This window comes from Solanum pennellii, chromosome 8 (assembly GCF_001406875.1).
Source record: "Solanum pennellii chromosome 8, SPENNV200".
Classification (NCBI taxonomy): Eukaryota; Viridiplantae; Streptophyta; class Magnoliopsida; order Solanales; family Solanaceae; genus Solanum; species Solanum pennellii.
In genome coordinates, this window is record NC_028644.1 from 1,892,138 (window position 1) to 1,913,548 (window position 21,411).

General features: G+C 29.1%; 3 protein-coding genes across 3 annotated transcripts; 1 reads left to right on the top strand and 2 right to left on the bottom strand.

Moving 5' to 3' along the window:
- Positions 1-1,271: 1,271 nt before the first annotated feature.
- Positions 1,272-3,871, top strand: LOC107026681 (60S ribosomal protein L37a). Its single transcript, XM_015227744.2, has 5 exons — positions 1,272-1,357; positions 2,711-2,750; positions 3,204-3,292; positions 3,435-3,517; positions 3,604-3,871. Exons 1-5 carry the CDS (start codon positions 1,355-1,357, stop codon positions 3,665-3,667), a joined length of 279 nt encoding a protein of 92 aa, XP_015083230.1. The 5' UTR covers positions 1,272-1,354; the 3' UTR covers positions 3,668-3,871.
- A 566-nt stretch (positions 3,872-4,437) lies between these two features.
- Positions 4,438-5,679, bottom strand: LOC107026680 (peroxidase 41-like). The gene has a single exon (XM_015227743.2). It carries the CDS (start codon positions 5,575-5,577, stop codon positions 4,618-4,620), a length of 960 nt encoding a protein of 319 aa, XP_015083229.1. The 5' UTR covers positions 5,578-5,679; the 3' UTR covers positions 4,438-4,617.
- Positions 5,680-10,319: 4,640 nt separating this feature from the next.
- Positions 10,320-15,282, bottom strand: LOC107027271 (calcineurin B-like protein 1). The gene is made up of 9 exons (XM_015228450.2): positions 15,046-15,282; positions 13,763-13,911; positions 13,285-13,367; positions 12,430-12,489; positions 12,033-12,141; positions 11,877-11,929; positions 11,490-11,570; positions 10,954-11,066; positions 10,320-10,628 (listed from the first exon to the last, which is right to left on the bottom strand). Exons 2-9 carry the CDS (start codon positions 13,845-13,847, stop codon positions 10,565-10,567), a joined length of 648 nt encoding a protein of 215 aa, XP_015083936.1. The 5' UTR covers positions 13,848-13,911; positions 15,046-15,282; the 3' UTR covers positions 10,320-10,564.
- Positions 15,283-21,411: the final 6,129 nt, after the last annotated feature.

The following is a 21,411-nucleotide window of genomic DNA, read 5'->3' on the forward strand; positions in this document are numbered from 1 at the left end:
TACCCCCACCCCCACCACCACCACCACCACCACCCCAAAATAATAATAATTTTGATTTTAAAAAATATTTTCAATGTCATAAATTATTTTTTACTTAAGTAAAATTAAAAGATGTCTCTCAAAAACAAATTTCATTAATAAATCAAACACTAAAAATCATTTCCGGAAAATATTTTCTACTCACCAACCAAACATGAGAAAATAAGTCCAAAATCTACTTATTTTCCAGGAAAACATTTTCTAGAAAAACATTTTCCATGGAAAACATTTTCCTCCATACCAAACACACTCATAATAGAAGCTTTAATACACCGGACTCGATGTGACTCCCGAGTACTATTGGTTGATTAATTTTAGTGCTTCTCCACATGTTGCAAACCTAATAATTTCAATATGCATAACTTACTTTGCTCGATCTCTTAAGTTATTATTTATCGATTCGAATTTCAATCATAGTCACTTAGGTCAATGTTGGACTACTTCGCCACTATTGGTCTAGGCCCAATCCTATCGTACCGCAAAACATACCCTTTGGCCCAATATGGTTCACAACAATATTCCCTTCTTCGGAAAAGAACCTTGCCCTCGAGGAAGTCAAGAATACAGTTAACAAATAATGATATGGATGAGTCTTTTTTCAAACGTAAATGACATAGGTGAGCCAAATTTTTAATTGATGACGGAAATGATTTTTTTCTGAAAGTTCAATGACATGTACATATAGACTCACCATGATCTACAAAATTTTCAGACATTTAGAGCCGTATAACAAGAATTAGGAGATTTCAATTTTTCGTGTGTTAGCCCCCATTAACATTTTATTAATATGACTTCTGGTCGATTTATTTGGAATTTTTTTTTTTACAAAACCCTCTGTAATGGGTTGAGAGATCAGTACGTACAACCTCACCATAATTCACGACATTTTTGGAAATTTTGGAGCCACTTAACGTGAATCAGACGATTTTTCAGTTTTTCATATGTTTGTTTAGCCCATGAAGGTGAAATGACTTCCAATCGATTTTTTTAAAAAAATTTACGAGACTCTCTATAATAAGTTGGGCGCCGTACATATAGCCTCACCATGATCCTTAACTTTTTTTTTTTAGACGTTTAGGATCTATTCAATAAAAATTAGATGATTTTCTCAGTGTTTCATATGTGTTGGCCCATAAATATTTTTAAGAAAAAAGGGCAGGCCTGATGTTAATTTGGGTCAGCCTGAATACATTCAATTGGGCCGCATCCCAACCCAACCCGATCCAAATTTGTATAAATTAAAGTATAACGATGGAATCTAGGGTTTTCTCTGCTAACTAACGCCCTTCCTTCATCGAGAGCCGATTCAGCAAAAATGGTAACTTCTCAATCTTCATACATATATCAGCTCAATCTTCTTGTTTTTTCTTCATAATTTTGTGTTTTCGGTGATTGATTTTTGTTTATTTTGTGAGAAAATGGTTCTGTTTTCGTCAAGTTTGATATTGATTAATTGTTATTGTTTAGTGTCAAAAGGATCTATCATACTGTTCCCTTGGAATTGGAGCTGTTTTTTGGTCTCAGATGTGGCTATGAAAAGATATAGCAGTGGCGGATTAGGTTTTTGAGCTAGCGAGTTATGGAGTTTTGACAGTTGATTTGGTCTATTTCCAGCTTTATTTGCTTCTATCCCATACTTCTGGGTGCAGTATATTGGTCTTTTCGTCGAACAATTTGTTTTAAAAAAGTGTCTTTAGTAAACTGAAATGTTAATTTGTGCATTTGATTGTGTTCTTTAGCTATCTTGTCGCTGTGTCTGTTTGTTTGTTGTGGCTGCCCTTTTTAGTTGTTCTTTGAGCTGAGTGTGAGCCGAGTATCTAGCGAAAACAGCCTCTCTAGCCCTCAAGTTAGGCAGGGGTGAGTTTTGTGTACACTCTACCTCTAGACCCTGCAGATGGGATTACATTGGGTTTGTTGTTGTTGGTTTAGATAGTGTTCTCTAGGCTCATTTAGTTGTAATGTTTTCATGACTAAGAAAGGTATTGCTTTTTATGGATTTGGATTGAGAGAATAAGCTATGTTTTTGTAAGCTTAGCAGGATTGAAGTTGTGACAGCTGATATTTCATGCTTTATTGATCACTATATCGCACCCTTTAGTGCAACACATTGCTCTGTTCATGAACAATTTGAAAAAAAAAAGTGTCTTCAGAAAATTAAATATGTTAATTCGTTTGTGGGTTCATCTGGTTGTAATACTTTTATTATGAGGAAAGGTAGTGACGTTAATGGATTTTGGATTGAGAGCTTTAGTGATCCACTAAGGTTTTCAAGCTTTAGCTGGATTGGTGTTGTGACAGCTGATATCCATGCTTCATTGATCACTATGTCACTCTTTGGTGTAACATTGCTTTGTTCATGAACATTTTGAATGAAAGTGTGTTTAGAAAACTAAATATGTTAATTGTTCAGCTCATCTGGTTGTAATATTTTCATTACGAGGAAAGGTAGTGGTCGTTGATGGATTGGGATTAAGAGGTTGAATGTTCCTAGATGAGAAATTATGCTATGAGTTATTGATCAATTGAGATATTGACAACATCTTTGTGTAGAGGTGTGCTTGTTTATTCCACCATTGCAGTGGACCTATATCATAGATGACTTTGGATGATGAAGATGCATCTTTTTTTCAGATGAATCATTAAAAAAACATACTATTTTTTTTTCCTGCAGACTAAGAGGACCAAGAAGGCTGGAATAGTTGGGAAATATGGTAAGTAATGGCTCCTTATTCTTTTTATGTTCCCCTTTCCATTGTCCATGCAGTATATTTGTATACACAAGTACACAGATAGAGCTGTGTTGAATATGGTTGATTAATTGCTTCTATATGTACTCTTGATTACATTAGAACTAGAACATGTTACTTGCTGAAAAATTTAATGGGATAATTTTTTGACGACTTTTTTGAGCAAATAGAAAGAGCTTGCATAGGAATTGCAGAACTGTTCTGGTTTGTTAAGAATATCAAATGATTGCATCCATCTTATTATCCCCATTGTGTTCCAATGGTTATTTGATTAGAACTCCTACATATTATACTTTTCGTTTTACACTTGATTATTTGTATGTAGATTACTTTTTTCTCTTTCTGCAGTTACATAATATGTGTTATGTTTTTTTTGTCCAGCAAAGCTATGTTACTAATTATCTCATATATGTTTAGGTACCCGTTATGGTGCCAGTCTGCGAAAGCAGATTAAGAAAATGGAGGTTAGCCAGCATAGCAAGTACTTCTGCGAGTTCTGTGGAAAGGTATGTTTTCTTTTTTTGGTCTTTTGGATAAATTAGCAGCTATATGCAATTGTATTTAACCATCTATGGGATGTCTTTCCGTGTACTAGTTGGTTTGCCTTTTATACATGTGATCTGAAGATATACTTGTCATTATGAGCAGTACGCAGTGAAGAGGAAAGCCGTGGGTATTTGGGGCTGTAAAGATTGCGGCAAAGTCAAAGCAGGCGGTGCTTATACATTGAAGTAATAATTTATTCTCTCATCTATATTTGTCTTCAATTTTCCCTTATTTTTCGTGCAAGTAACTGATTCATCTTTTTTTTCGATAGCACTGCAAGTGCTGTGACAGTAAGGAGCACAATCCGAAGATTGAGGGAGCAAACTGAGAGTTAGAGTAATCATCAATCAGCCTTTTTTTGTTTATCTGCTTATGACGAGTCTATGGAATTTTGAGATCAGATATGTTTTTCAATTTTAAGACCATTTTGATGTTTGTGAACGCACTCGATTAAGTCATTTAGATATTGTTGAGGAAATCGATCTTTTCTGAGGAAGTTACTATCATTTCCATCTCGTCTTACAATGATTTTTTGAGTTTGCAGAATATGTTCAATATGTTGTTCACTTCTTCGATACTCTCTTGCTACGAAGATGAAAAGCTACATTCAACCCAATCTTATTTCCTCTCAACTCATTTGTTTTGGACATATTATGTTGCATTATATGTTCTCTATAGTAGCATCTTGCTCTAGTAGTTAAAAGTTAAGATAAGGTCCTTGTAAAGAGATTTAGGTCAACATATACCTCAGCTTGTTCCCATTGTATTTTGGGCATTTGATGCTAATGTGACATTTAAATGGAGGTGTTTTGGCTTATCAACCGACACAATTAAACGGGGCATTTGATGCTTTAAATGGAGGTGTTTTGGCTCATCAACCGACACAATTAAACGGGGCATTTGATGCTGATGTGACATATAAATGGAGGTGTTTTGGCTTATCAACCGACACAATTGGGACGAGTTGTTGGTTTGATCTTTGAATAGTGAATTGTAGGGAAAAAATGAGTTGTTTGTATGTATAGAACATCACATTTAAACAACATGACTTTAATTACAGCCTGCGACAATATGATGGAACAAAATTTCAAACTAACAAAAACAATTTGATCAAATAATCATAAAGTACTATTAAATTCTTGTCCAATATTATCATTTCATCATCATATTATAAAAACACAAATTCTATAAATCATCATCATGATGGAGAGACTACTTCTTGGATCATTCAAAAATCCAAAAAAACCCTCCCATCAAATAAAATATAAATTTATGTCAATTTCTTTCAAATATGATTAATAGAATCACATCTCTTCCTCACCTCCCCTTGTTGACCACTCTTGACTTGATATACACTTACTTTCTCCATTGCTTGAGCAAAATCATTAGCAAATGCAATAGCATTATTAGCATATAGTTCAACAAATGGCTTTGTCCTAGGGTCACTATATAATAATTGATCTGAACCTAGCACCCCAATGCCCTTCATCAAATTCTTGAACAACACATTGTCAAAATTACCAGGACTTAAAACATCTAGGAAGGCTGACATGTCACTGTTATTAGTATAATTTGCACACATTTTGCTCAATCTTTCAACTAATATTGGATTCATTGTAGGGTCAGGAGTTGGGAAAATCCTATGAGCAAACTCCTTACAATGAACAAATCCAATTGTATGTCCACCACCAATCAACACAACCATGTCCTTGACATTAAACCCCATGGATTGGAATTTATTTATCATTAGGTCAACCGTCGCGTTCTCACGCGTCAGGTGTGCTTCCACGTTTGATACGTTGGAAACTAGACTGTCCTTCCGGCCCAACGGGACTTTGTAGTGGGGCCCACCGGTTATAACTACGAGGTTTCGGGTGGCGGTCGCTAATATGTCCGCGCACGACACGACTCCCGGGCAAGCGAGCTCGACCGCGGTCTTGATACGGGTGATTAGGTCAAACGCGTCACCGGCGAGGGAATGGTTGATGTCGTAGTCGAGCTCGGATTTGTTGAACGCGGTTGGTTTTATAAGGACGGAGGCATCACAACCATCGACAGCACAATCGTGGAAAAATACGCGGAGGGTCGCGGCCGCCGTGGCGGGGAACTCCGTTTGTTTTTGTTGAGAGATGTCCCTCACAATGGAATCAAATTGTGGACATGTTTTAGCATAGTAGTCTAATGTAAGTTGTGCATGAGAATAAGCAAAAGATGAAAACAAGAGAAAAAGCAATGGCCAAGTCATTGTTTTTTTTAAAAAAAAAAAAAAAAGAAGAAGAAAACAGATCAATTTGATCTGTTTCTTCTCACAAAAAAATATTATTGTGGAGTCAAATTAACAAAGCTAAACACATTTGATAATGAAAGAAGAAAACAAATGTAGAGAAAGAAGAATTTGGATGATAATTAGTTTTTATGGTTAAGAGATGTTTTAGGGAAAACAATGGTTATATTTTTATTTAATTTATTTATCTAAATTTTTTTTTTGTGAATGAAGAATTTCAATTGACCATGACATGCGGTTGATCAATCATTTAAATATTTATTTCACTAGTGAATTTAACCACGCTTTGCGCGATGATAATTTTTGATATAGTTATCACTTATTAAAATTCAAATTTTAATTTAATCGATTGTTAATATTTGCTTTCCACTAAATTGTATCATTTGAAAGTGTGATATAATTTGAAGAAAGATTGATCCCTTATATTACCTTATGTCATCAAATGGCATAAAAATATATTTACTCTACTTTTAAGCATGTGAAAGTAAACAATAATATTTGATTTTTTTCACAGCATCTCTTTAATGGGTTTTGCTATATAATTTTTATCTTCCTTTTTTTCTATATTTTTAAGTTGTTTTTCTCTCTTTTTTTTGTTGACTTTTTTTATCCATCGTCCTTTTACCATTTCGTTCATGAAATATTATTTTCTTGAGAGTTAAATTCTGAAAGAAAATGATGTTGGAAGTAAAAAAATTTATCTTTCAGTAAATTCACTTTGAAGTTGAATTTTAAAATTTTAAAAATCAATAAAAATATGTTTCACCTTTTCACTTTAAATTATTTATAATTTAAAAAACAACTTTTATTTGTGCTCACAAAAAAAATTTAAACGATTAATAACTTTGAAATAATTATTCTTTATAAAATTCACAATTTTCACACGAAACAACGCATTAATCCTTGTCTTTTCTTTACCTTCATTTTTCGCATCCTTCTTTTTACCGTTACTTCTCTGCTCCTTTTCAAAATAAATAAGTATCTCCACAAATAATATATTTTATTGATTACAACATTACAAATTAATAATTTTATCATATGGCTAATTTGTGGGTGTCTGTTCATCTACTATTTTGTCAATGAGTATTACTGTACCTTATCCTTTATATAATTATTTATTTTTTTAAAAAAATGTTATATGACAAATGTTTGTAGCTTAAAAAGAGAAAAATGTTAATACCTGAAATTAATTTATACTTCACCAAGAAAGTAATTATTTGGTAATACTAAATTAGTAGCATTCGAAGAGAAATTGGTAAAAGATATCGTAATTAATAATATATGACGGATAATTAACTAAAATTTGAATGATTTTCAGTAGAGTCTTTTTCTTCTTTGCATGTGTTGTAAAATCAAACTTTGGCATCTTTAATTTTTCACCTCTCAAGAAAAGTTTTGAATCCTTTTACATGTGATAGTTGTCAATACTTTAACAATTTTAAAGTTTTTGATAATCAATAAAAAAACCTTCAATCAACTTGATTTGAACCTGCTTACTTAATTTCTTTTGACCTTATGATTCATCGAATTATAATCATAAGTAATTTGAGAATTTAAAATGTTTTAAAAAGAATGTGTAGAAAAAACTAATATTCATGGAACAAGATTCCTTTTTGTCAACAAAAAAATTATTCAAATTGATTAGTTCGTCATGTTCTTGAAATTAATAACATTCTACATTTTGTAAATTCTAACAATTTATCATCAAATTGTCTTTATGTGTAATCTAACTCTAAAAAAAATATGGCATGCTAACAATCCAACTGAAAGCAAGGTATATAAATTAAGAAAGCTACATTAGGAAAGTATACACATCTGATCTATGTATAGCACAGAATAATAGACTACGAAAAGACAAAAAATTAATTTAAAATGTATTTACTCATATATTAATATACAAATTCATAGCCATTATAAGTCCTTTTATTTAATAGATTGATTATATATTTAAAATTGAAAAAAAATGAAAAGTAAAAATAAAGATAAATTATAATGGCAATATTACAAGAAAGTAAGACATCAATTCGTCTATGTTTCACTTTATTTTATATATATAGATTTCAACAGGTCTACACATTTAGTACTACAAAAATATGTAATAAGATATTTTTTAGTCAATAAGAATTATACCCATATTAATCAATTCGCAACTTTTCTTTAAATATATTGCATTTCACGTTCTTCAAATTTTTTTCCTTATCATTAATTCATCCATATCAGTAATGATCAACACTGAAAAAAGAAGAAGAATATGTCAGATTAACAATCTAATTAGGAGCAAATGAGTAAGCAAGCTACAACATAAAAATGATGAAAAAATTCCTTATCATCAAATTATCTATATCAGATCAATAACGTAAAAAAAAAAAATATGCCAGATTAACATTCAAATTAAAAGCAAAATAGAGTAAGCAAGTTACAACATAAAAAGAAAAAAGAAATCCCAATCTATATAAGATATTTTTTAGTCAATAAAATTATATCCAGATTAATCAATTTGCAACTTTTCTTGAGTAAACAAGCTACAACATAAAAATGATGAAAAAATTTCTTATCATCAAATTATCTATATCAGATCAATACCGTAAAAAAAAAAAGAATATGCTAGATTAACAATCAAATTAAAAGCAAAATAGAGTAAGCAAGTTACAACATAAAAAGAAAAAAGAAATCTCAATCTATATAAGATATTTTTTAGTCAATAAAATTATATCCAGATTAATCAATTTGCAACTTTTCTTGAAATATATTACATTTCACGTTCTTCAAATTTTATTCCGTATCATCAAATCATCCATATCAGTAATGATCAACACTGAAAAAAGAAAAAGAATGTCAGATTAACAATCTAATTAGGAGCAAAATGAGTAAGCAAGCTATAATATAAAAAGGAAAAAAAAATCCTTATCATCAAACCATCTATATCAGATTAATACCATAAAAAAAAGTATATGCTAGATTAACAATCTAATTAAAAGCAAAATAGAGTAAGCAAGTTACGACATAAAAAGAAAAAAGAAATCCGATCTATATATATAGCACAAAAACATAGACTATGGAAAGACAGAAAATTAATTAACATATAATAACTCAAAAATTAATACATATTAAAAGTCATTACATGTACAAATTAAAAATTAGTAACGGTTGATTGAAAAAATGAAAGGGTAGATACATTCCTTTATAACCATTTGGAAGGAAGGATTAAATGTTTTAAATGCTTTAAATGCTCATAATGAGGGGAATTTTTTTTTAAAACAGATTTTTAATAGAAAAAAGATGAAAAAATTTGAAAATTATGGAAAAATTGATAAATAGTAATACTGGCCATTGAGGCATGCCACATCAGCAAACTGAGATTCAGCTTTATATATATAGATTTGTAACAAAGTAATTATAGGTAAATCTCTATAATAAGCATTAATGTTTAATTTAATAACCACAAGAAAATTTCTATGATAAGTATTAATTGATAACTTGATAAAAATTGGTGATTAACTTGCCATCACAAGTGAAACTATAAAATCTTTACATAAGGGGTAGAACTAACATAATATTTTTAATTTTTTTTAAAAAATAAAATGAAACTCTTGATTTGATAACAAGTTTGTAATTCATAAATATCAAACTCTAACTGTGTCGCTTCACTTTATTGCTAAGTCATATATTTTAATTCACGATTTATTTGGCATAAAATAAAGAATTTCACATTATTTTAATAGTATTAGCTATACAAAATTAAGAGCCCGTTTGGATGGGCTTAATAAAAGCAGCTTTAAAAAAATACTTTTAGAAGTGCTGAAACTTATTTTTAAAATAAGCAGTTATGCGTTTGGATAAAAGTGCTGAAGTTGTTATGTCAAACGTGAAAAGGGAAAAATGGAAGAAAGAGATGTTAGGGTTATGTTGTAATTTAGAGATTGTATAAAAATATTAAGGGCAAAAAGATAAAAATGTAGTCAACTTAAAACAGCTTATAAGCTAAACAAAAAAAAAAACCCTACCCCAGATTTTAACTTTTGGCTTAAAATAAGTTTTTTTTTAACTTAAAATAAGTTATTTTCAGTATTGCCAAACAGCTAAATAAGTCAAAAATCAGCTTTTAAGTCAGTTTGACCAGCTTTTAAGCTGAGCCAAACAGGCTCTAAGTAGATAACATTGTAAAATAGATGTGGACAATTAATTTTTTTCTTGTACTACCGATTATAATTGTAGTAATTTATCCGAAAAGCTAGTAATATAACAAAGAGATTTTCTTCTCACATGGTTAACTAGAAGAGTATAAACCACCAAAAGTTGCGTGGTAAGTTTACCTACACTTTTATTTAGAAGTTTCGAATTTGATTTTGAATATAGAATAAATCGTCTTAGATTAAACACATTTTATCCCAATGTAAAACGTACTGTTACAAAGTTGTATCCTCATCCTAAATCAATGTCTCGACTTTCGAGTTTCAATTCTATAGTGATTTATCCTAAATCAATGTCTCGACTTTCGAGTTTCAATTCTATAGTGATTTATCTTTGAAACAAGACTTTTCAAACAAATTCAAATTAGTCAAACTCCATAACGTGGCTACACACAAACCAAAAAAGGGAAGTATAATCACGTATATCAAAAAACAGAAAACCTTTTATGAAAAACATAAAATTCTCCACAAAGGATATAATTAACTTTTTATAAAGAACAAAACAACAGTAAATCAAGTGAATCTAAGAAAAATATATTAATTGACCAATTTACAAAAAGGGAGGGCTAAACAAAACCTCCTCACCCAATTTTAGATATATATATTTATATGTATATATATATATTGTTTGCATTTTCCCCCAATAAAATATAAAATTAGATACATTTAAAATATATTTGGGAAAATAAACAAATGAAATATATGGAGGAGAAGAACTAATTAAAATTCTGAACTACACCATTCTTTTCCCCTACTCCTCAAGTAGCTCCTTCATCAACTTCTGAATGAAATACAAAACTTGGAAAAGTAGTTGTAACATCCCTGCAAATTATAAACGTAAATCTCGTTAGCCGATATACTCCTCGTATTATCTTTTAACGAGTATAACTCGTATACACTGACCGTAAAGAAACTTTCGCACTATCAGGTCACCTAAAAGATAATACAACCTATGTTTGCTCGAACTTCCCAAAAATGGTTTGGCATTTGTGGCAAATCCTCAAAAAATGCATTACTTCTGGAGGATCTGACACATGCTCGCGGCATTTTTGAAGAATCCGAGTAACATAAGCTACAACAGATGAATGTGACCTGATTGACTCGTCGTTTATAATGAGTATCGCTGATCAAAGGGTATGTATTATACCTTAGATATGGAAGTGTCATAATCTTTAGTAATGAAGGATTTCGATCCACAAAGCTTCGCCATTCCGATTTGTCAATCTTTCCGTCCTGATTCGAGTCCGCCTCTGAAAACGTCTACATATAGAAATAGAATCACTAATTATTCGAAGTTCGTCGAGACTATAGTTAGGACAGCAAATGACCAGCAACTAAAAAGGTTGTGTTAATGCAAAGTTGTCAATAACTTAAAAGACTGATGATGCAATTTCTCAGTTATATATTGAAAACAAACTCAATATGCATCGGTCTCCAACGGTAAATACGTACCAACACCCGATGTTCACATCAAACCAGACAATTTAATTTAAGCGGTTAAAGTGATAACATGTATCACTTAATCAAATGTGTGAATGAAAGACATATTTCTTGCATTTATTAGTGTAAACACCGGGTGCGGGTGAATTATTATAGTCTTTCAATAATCTTGAGCCTCTTGTCAAAAAGAAATAACTAATACAATATTGTCGAACCTTGAAAAATTGGATGTGGTAAGATTACCTTATCAAGTATTATCTCAATGGTTTCGTCAGCCAACTTCATCTCAGACTCGCGTAAAAGTGCAATCAACATTTGTTTAACCTGCCAAAACCACAAATAATTAAAGCCTCTGTAAATTTCTTGAATGACTCGCTAATATCTCGTAAAAAATTAAGATAATGTAAGCAAACTCCGAATGGACAAACATAACGAGAGTCAAAACTGAATGGTTGTAAATGTCTGGAAAGAAATCAAAACCAAGTTTCCACTGATCAAGTGATCACAAGAACAATAACACAAGCAGGAGAAGTACAAAGGAAGCACACAAGATGCCAGTTACATGAAAACAAACATAACAAGAAACACATAACATGAAAAAGAAACAAAGTATACATAAAAATAACGCACCTCTTGTCGTTCAATATACCCCGAGCCATCCAGATCATACAGCTTAAATGAAACTGCAATAGCACAAAATGGAGTTTCATGCGACTGTCTGCATGCAATGCATTTAACTAAAGAAATTACGAAATACCGAGATATATATCTTATTCTTTTACTTACAAGTGAGCTTATCTTCCTGGGAGGCATTTGGGTGGAAAACATTCATTGCCAAAACAAAATCCTCAAAATCGACGACTCCTCTTTGCTTCAGATCAAAGAGATCAAAAATCTGCAAGTAAAAATTTCCTAGGGGAAATTAATATCCCACACGCATCAAGGCAATAAAATTAGTAGTTTTTTCACCTAAAGAGATAAATTAGCATACTTGCCAACTCAGTGAACTTCATATGTTAAATATCCACATTTTGGCGAACTACTAATAAGTGTTCTTTAAGACTTCAACAAAATATTACATAAGAACCTCTACAATATGTTTACTCGAGAAATACATATTAAGCATCCATTCTAAGCAAAGTATTCTATCAAAATATCAAATCACTATCATGAAATACCATACCCGATTTGCAAGAAGGTCTTCTTTCTTTCTATTCTCGAATAAAGCCAACTGAAACTCTTCCTGTACATCAATAAAGCATTTGTTCATATATCAGCAAAAAAGAGGCATATTATCGGCTTTAATGCGGTTCAGTCAAATATGTTAACACTAAAAAAAGAACATAAGGTGTGCTCTGTGACAAATAAACTCTACTAAATATCTCATGGGAACAACTTTTCCATCTCATATTCGAGAAACAATCACAAATAGACAATCAACGCTGTTTTGGATGTTTCAAAGCCCCTTCATAACAAATTCCACTACAACAACATATCCGATGTAATCCGACAAAATGAGGTCTAGGGAGGGTAGAGTGTACGCAACCTTACCCCTACCTTGGATGATTAATTAGGAAGATCTCCATTTCCACCAATCAAAAAAAAAGTAGGAACATTATAATAAATTACATTATCCATGATTAATTAGGAAATTCACTTTTCCACCGATCAAGAGAAAAAAAGAGAAGAAGATTTCGTTTTCCACCGATCAAAAAAAAAAAGAGAAGATTTCCTTTTCCACCGATCAACAAAAAAAGAGAGGATAGTTTCCTTTTCCACCGATCAAAAAAAAAAAAGATTTTCTTTTCTGCCGACTCGGAAAAGAGGGAGAGGAAGATTTCCTTTTTGACCGATCAAAAAAAAGAGAGAGAAAGGAAGATTTCTTTTTTCGACAGGAAAAGAGGAAAACGTTATTATTGACCAGCTGATGGTAAGAGATTGAGAAAACATAGTCTACTTTGAACCATTCATCTGACATCATGCAACAGGAAATCATAAGCCTCATTGAAACAAATTTCACTAGTTAAATAGAAACTACCTTGCTTATCAGCCCATCATCAATCACTGTACTGCTAATCGTCTTGAACATCTCAAATAAGGCCTGAACTTCACTTACAGTAACTGCATAAAAGAAGGCAAACAAATAAGACTAGAGGAGGAAGGCTCTCTACTACATAAAAATATGAATTGGGAGGTTCGGGGGAATAAGTGGAGATTAAAATTGTTAAGCAAGAATATAGCATAACCAAATTAGGCATACAAAAGCAGCAACAAAAGAACGAACATATTGTAAGAGTAAACTGAAAGATAATAACCAAGACTTGAACTCTGTAAATGGATTTAGCAACTTAAAAGATAGCAAGGAAGTTGAAGATCATTACTTTAACTTCCCTCAAAGTTACTTAATTTCTTTCATCTCAAAAAATCCAAATTCACACGGCAAGTTCAACTTGACTAAATCAACGTGTACACATTAAAAGACCTCAACCGACCAAGATCAGTTACCAGTAACTCACATGCTGTTTTGGATGCCAGGAATATAGGATCTTCATAACCAGGAAACTGATGTCCTCTTGCCACCTTAGAGCTAAAACAGCCCATCTTCTTAAGAACGGCAACCAAGGAGGAAGCGCACAACTAGAATGGTGTCTAGCAACCAGCTTCTCTACAATATATCATCAAAACCATCTTAAATTGCAATACAAAATCGAAATTCACATATACATAACAATATACAGTACAATAATTATATCAACTGTCAAGGAAAAATCATAAAACCGCTATGGATTACTCATTTCCCCATAACAAAAAATAGGTAATATGAACATACATCCTCCATGTAAGTTTCTTGCTAATTGCAGTAACTTTAATGATATTATAGGAACTCATCGGTCAGGCTTTCACCAAACTACAATTCCAACCACAAAACAGTAAAGGATTCATACTATAGGGAAAAAAAGATGAGAGGCTTAACAAGTTACTTCTTTGATCAAAATGACAGTATTCATGCAAAGGATTTTGGCATTTAAAAGTCAAAAGACCAGACAATACTCCTAGTTCTTTTTTTTCATTTCCTTAATTGTTTACTAGCCTTAACTTCCTTTCTGTAAGCTTCTCAAAACCTGCCTTGATCAAAAGCCGGATAAACAATAAGGACCAGTGTAGATCAACAATCATTAAGAAGTATTTAATCCTCTTGACCATGAGAATCAAATGAGTCCTATAGACTATATAAAACATCAACAACAACATATTGAGAGTAATCCTGAGGTGTAGGATGGTGGTATATACGCATCCTTGCCCCTACCTTGCGAATATAGAGAGGATGTTTCCGATAGACGCTCAGCTCAAGTACATAAAGGAAATACAGTAGTAAAGAACATAAATATAAATATTCAAAGAGCTGACTTCAACTAATTTTCAAATAGAGGCACAGTACATTATTGATTCTTGAATTCTCCACCAGCCTAACCCAACACCCTCTAACCTCTACATGATGGTTAAGAAAAAAACCAAATCTTTTTGCAGAAAAATCATTACTTGATTCTCAAAGAACAACAAAAAGAAATAAAGATCAAAACTTTAACATGAAAAACTACAAAATTCATTTTCAAATTCAAAATATATGAAACAACATCAACTAAAAACATCATAAATTTCTACACCCTCTTATACTTTCTTCTTTAAAAACACCATATAGCATATCCCAAAACACAAAAACAAAAAATACCCACAAATCTTAAAACATCATAAAAGCATTAAACCCCATAAAAACGAAATGGGTATTTCGAAAACATACAGATAAAGATGTCCAAGATGAAATTGCTCGTCCTTTAAACAGAAAACCAGAGAAAACCCAAAACAGAGACAACTTTTCTGAAGAGAAATACGTAGTGTTTTCAAGAATTGGTGAGAGATATATATACAAATACACATATAAAATTTGTGTGTAAATATATATAGGAGAGAGCAGAAAGAAGAGAAGACAAAACAAAACAGTGGGAGAAGCCAAATTTGGTGACCCCAAGAAGAGGAATAAACAAACAACAAGAAATTTTTTTTATAAATTATGAATGCGCGTGAACTACACGCGTGACAAATGAGCGTGGTGGAATAGAGAGGTTACAACATGAGGTATCACCGCGGTTTAACCACGGTAAAATATTTTGAGTAATTAGTTAAGTAAAAGGTTAAAAATAGCTTTTTTAGATTAAAATTTGATCGGTAGCCCTTCGTTAGAAAGTTGCACCGTATATTTAGGTAATATTATTTTCTTTTAAGATTGTATATTATGTTGACAAATGACACTCATTGACCTCTTTGTTGAATTTACTTCTTTATATTTTAATATCGTTAGTGAAAATTTATGATTTTATCATTATCAGCTAATTAACAGTGGCTTTTAGATTTCTTTTCTCGTGAACATACAGAAATTTAAATTAGTTTGGTCCATCATTTAGTTACTTACTTCCATGCTCATATATTATGTTAAGATTGTACATTGTTATTTTATTCCGGTGATAATATATTTTTTTAAATAGTATAAATATTTATAAAAGAAAATAGAAATAAATTTTAATTAATTGAATGTTAAACATGATTAATCATATATCATAACACAACGATAACGGATGTAGTGAGAAACCAACACTGCTGTAATACTCCCTCCGTCCAGAATTGTTTGTCATGTTGCGCTTATCGAAAGTTAATTTGATTAATTTCAAAGGTAAATTATATTACATTAATTCGATATTTTAAACAAAAAAATAAATATTATAAAACTACATGAAAAATACTATAAATTACAATTTTTTGCATAATTATATGATGAAAAAATATATCTTAAAATATTAGTCAAAATTTTTATAGTTTGACTCTAAAAATAGAAATCATGACAAACAATTTCGAACGGAGGGTGTACCTTTTATTTAATGAAAGATGTAAGTTAGACCACTAAAAATGTGTTACAATTAGAGTTTTGAGTATGGAAAAATTCTTTGTAAAAAGCGCTTTCGCTGAATAAAGTCTAATACGATTTGAATTCAAATTATTCAAACTCGTATACGAAAACTGAATAAAAGTTTAAAAATCGGAAAAAGGAAAATAAAAAAAAAAGTAAAATTAGGGAAACCTACTAAATTAGATCACTAGAAGGAATTGTTTATTTTTTCTACTAACAATTAAATACATTCATACGTTTTAAAAAATAAAATCAACATGTTTGATGTTTATTTTCCTTTTATAAAAATAATTACTTAAAATTAGGAAAACTTTATATAATATATAGTATTAACTATCTATCAAGTAAGTATAAAATCAACATGTTTAATGTATAAGATTGTAAAATTGAATGTCCAATTTAATTATATAAGTTACAAAAAGAAAATAAATTATGGACCTATCTTTAATAATAACATTCTTAAAATATGTATCACAACATGTCCTTGTCTATCTAGAATCCATTTAAAACTTTTTTTTTTGCAAAAGTACTTTAGAATATATGCATATATATTTTTAAAAATGCAGAAGTAATTTTAAACTATAAAGGATCCACCACTAATTTTTCTACTCCAAAATAGGAAAAAATAAATATATCTTACAATTTAAGAAATGTAGGATTATGCACCAATGCTAATTAATATACTTATAAGTTTCTTTTTAATATGTGTATTATGATTTTTTAAAAAAAAAATTAATAAAAGAACAAGTTCAATATTATGTGGAATATTCGAGAAAAAGCCTAAAATAGGGCCTTATGCCCTTATATCACGTGGAGTTTAGGGAGGATTAAAAGTGTATCAATATTGCAAACACGAGGAAATATTATTGCTTCAAGTGAGAATTCAAGAATGACTTTGAGTCTTGACCATAATTTTCTTTTTTGCAACCAAAAAAATATCCATTATTTTAAATTTTGCGAGAAAATCATATTCGACATGAAGAAATTTGTCTTAGCAAAAGGTTATAGAGTACTAAAGAATAATCACTTACTATTATGTATATTTCAAAGTTTGTAATCGCAAAAACTTATTCTTAAAAGAAAATACGAATGTGTGATTTATAATTAGTGTAACTTATAAATTATGGTTATTCATTTGATAAAATTATATAAAATTAGAGAAATTTTGATAATTTTCACAGTTTTTGATGTTTTCTATCTATAAGAAAAGATACAACTTACAAAAATTCAAATTGTATATCCAAACAGAATTCCAAACTTTAAATCATAATTCAGTTTCGCATATATTTAAACAAACCCTAAGTATTTGTATCTGAACTACATTTATTTATGTCCCTTTAAACATCACTTGGAATATGTCAATTTAATTCACTTAATTTTCACTCAATTCTATGGTCTTCTTGATTAATTAAATATTAAGAAAACATGTCTCAAATGATTTTTGTATATCTAAAGAATACAAGTAAAGGAACAATATTAATATCCTGTAGCATATGCCCCTAGGGAGGTGAATTACCATGAATTAATCTACACTTTATTTCATAATTTTCTTGATTAAATATTAAGTGATCAAGGTATTATTAATTAAATATGATTTTCACTATTGTAGATTAATAATGCTAACAATTAGTCCAACAAGTCACATGTTTTGTTTGATCCTAGTGGACATTAATTGACAAATCAGAAATTTTATAACGTAATTTCATAAGTGAAATCTAAGAAATTAAGATATACATTTGATTTTAGGATCTTTATATAATAAAGAGATCATTTCAGATAAAATTTTGGCTCAAAAAAAATATTTTCGAATCAATATGGCAAGAAAAAATGATAATAAAAAAACTAAATAAATGAAGTAAAAAAGAATAAATGGTAATACATAAAAAAAAAAAAAAAAGATAAGAGACTACGTCAGTTATGTGACTATTAATCCCTCTACCTGCTTTATAATAAAGTTCGACAGTACTCAATTACCTACTAAAATTTTTATTATTCTATTCTAATCCTCGACAACAATATTTTTCTTTTGAAATTAGTTTTCAATTAGAGATTATTTATTTATTTATATTCTCTTTAAATGTATGCCACAAGTCAAAGAATTAAGAAATTAGACATACATAGGTTCCTTGTTTAATCTTCTTACACTTGTGCATTATATATCCATGATGCCTTTGTTCTTTTCTTTAAAAAAAAAGATAAAAATTTCAAGTTTGTAATTATTAAAATAGGAGAATAAAATTAAGGATTTAGAATAATAATAATAATAACATTAATAATGATAGATACAAAAAATATATACTACTAATTCTGTTTGGATCATGATTAGTTTTGTATTATACCATAATTAAAAGATATATATATATATATAATGATACCAATTAATTTAATTAGTTATGACAAAAAATAAAATACTAATTTGTTTGGATAGTGATTAGTTCTTTGACATACCATAAATGATAACAAATAATTTAATTAGTAATGACGAAAATTAAAATACTAGTTTTCTTTGGATCGTGATTAGTTCTTTGTATCATACCATGATTAAATTATATAATAGTATCAATTAATTTAATTAGTGTCTCTAATTTGAACCACTAGACTCTTATATTAGATTAATATTAAAATACCTTCAAAAATTCATGTTATTTTAGATATATATAATTGTTGGAAACATAGTATTGTTAAAAGTGTCTATTAATAAAGTATTTTATTATCTCTAATTAAGAAAAGGATTAGCATATTATTAAACATTGTTTTGTCTTAATGCATGGCTACGTGGAGAAATACTATGTGGTTTGCCCAAGTTGAATTATTCTTTTTTATTTATAAAATAAAAATTCTTGACTAAATTAAATTTTATTCGAAACAGATGAATTCTATGCACTACGCAATAAAAGTTATCTACACAATCATATCACTTAATTACTAAACTTTATAAATATAAATTTTCCGTCCATTTTTATTTGTCATGTTATATTTTTCGAAAGTCAATTTAACTAATTTACAAAGTTAAATTACATTAGTTCAATATTTTAAACAGAAAATTTAGATATTCAAAACTGATACAAAACAGAAACTTTTTGCATATTAATATGATGAAAATATTAATCAATATTCTTATTATTTGACTCTAAAATAAAAAAAATTATAATAATTAAAAATAAACGGATGAAGTAATAGCTTATGACGTAAAAAAAAAAAACAGAAACTAGCTATAGACAATTTGTTTTACTAAACAACAAAAATTGTTGTTAATTCTAATTAAGGATAAATCAAATAAAAGACGTTTGCTATATGGTATCTAGTGATATATAGTTAGCGATAAACTTTATAGCTATAATTTCTTTTCTTTTTCTAGAATATACGTATGATATATTCTATTCGTTTATTTTTACTTTTTACTATTTAACTTGATATAATTATTGAGATTGGAAGTTTAGCATATTATCCCTATTAATTAATGTTTGATATTGGTTTTGAAAAAAAAATTAAAAAAAAATATTTAACACTAAGGATAGACATATATCTCAAAAGGGACAAATAAAAATAAATATTTATTTTAAAAATAAGCTAAAAGTAAAAATTAACAGAGTATTAAATTAGTATATATTATACTCAATATAAAAATCTATACATTATCCAAATAAATAACTTAATTTAATTTGAAAATTATAAGCACGTAGGCTTCTTATTAAATCCATTTTGTAAATTATAAGTACATAATCTATACTCCACGATTATTAATTTATGGTTGGCTTTTCAATAAGATGAAAAGTCGATAACTTTTTTTTTTCTAAATTAAATTAAATAAACTAATATAAAATATTTAATGATCGTGTTTTGAGGGAGACAAATACAACTTATCTGATATGGGTAATTAGGATTTTAAAATGAAAAAATATTATTTTCTTTTCTTTTATTTTTTCATTTGACTTTTTCTTATATAACTGGCAACTATTTTTTAAAAAAAAAAATCAAAAAATCAGTCAATTATGTTCGTGGATATGGTAATAACTATATAAAATTAAGTTTTCATTAATTACATGAAAAAATTCAACAGAGTGACTAGTGGTACCCCATATAATTTTGACTTCATATTTTAGATTATGTAAAAGTCAAATCAAACTTTTCGTTGAAAAATACATAGTACTTAATAGATATTGATATAAATTATGGTAGGATAATTTAAAATTTTAGTTCGAAATTTTAAGGATAAAAATCTTTTATTAAAAGTTTTGTTCTCAGAATCAGAAATGAACGAATCTATATTTAATCGAGTCATAAAAAACACGAGAAGGAAAATCTAAGTCAATAGACAAAGAAATATTTTTGTATAAAGAAATCTATTATTTCATTTGGTTCATTTTTTAAAATTATATAAGTCAACTTGAATGGATAATAATTCATAATAATAATGTCCAATAATTTGTCGGCAGTTGGAGAAAAAAAGGACATAAAGGCATAAAATTCAACGTCCAAATTCAAAAATTGCATGTGGTGATTTTTATAAATTATGATTTAATTTATATACACCATAAAAATAATTTGCTAAAAATTAAATTTAATCGATTATAACAAGTTAAGACCTATTCATATCAGACTTCATATAAAAAATTAAGTTTATTATTATAAGTTAAATTTACGTGATAAAATATTACATATTTACCTGTCAGTGCACAAAACATAAACTCATTAAGAATTACTATATTATAAATTAATAATTTTAGTTGTTAATTAGTCAACTAAGTATAGTGATCATCTTCCTAGTTTCTTCTAATTAGTTCTTCTTTAAACTTTTTTAATGCTTGTGTTAGAAGGCTTTGGAAAAAACTAATAACTTCTAAGCACTTTTATTAGTTTAATTAACTTGGATTTGCAATATAATTTTTTTTAATGATTACTTTTAGAACAAAATGCCTTTGTCGGTTTGAGATTACGGCGTAATCTAGATAGATTAGCGATTATACCAATAATGTATCTTGTGATGTGAGAACAATAATTTAATTTTATTTCTAATGTTAGAGAACTTTTTGTTTTTTTTATAATACGAGAGAATTTTAAACGAAACGATATAAGTGATCGTGTTTTATATGTTGAATCTCACTTAAGTAGTATTTAATGTGTATATTAGTTTTTATTCTCTAGACAGGTCAATATAATCACAATAATAACATATCAATGAAATCATCTGCAATTAGACCTGCC

Coding starts and splice junctions, on each gene's coding strand:
- LOC107026681 (XM_015227744.2), top strand. Junction 2,751..3,203: donor TGGAATAGTTGGGAAATATG/GTAAGTAATGGC, acceptor ATATATGTTTAG/GTACCCGTTATGGTGCCAGT. Junction 3,518..3,603: donor GGCGGTGCTTATACATTGAA/GTAATAATTTAT, acceptor TTTTTTCGATAG/CACTGCAAGTGCTGTGACAG.
- LOC107026680 (XM_015227743.2), bottom strand. CDS start 5,577: ATGACTTGGCCATTGCTTTTTCTCTTGTTTTCATCTTTTGCTTATTCT.
- LOC107027271 (XM_015228450.2), bottom strand. CDS start 13,847: ATGGGCTGTTTTAGCTCTAAGGTGGCAAGAGGACATCAGTTTCCTGGT. Junction 13,368..13,762: donor CCTGGCATCCAAAACAGCAT/GTGAGTTACTGG, acceptor TCTTTTATGCAG/TTACTGTAAGTGAAGTTCAG. Junction 11,571..11,876: donor GGTATATTGAACGACAAGAG/GTGCGTTATTTT, acceptor TGGTTTTGGCAG/GTTAAACAAATGTTGATTGC.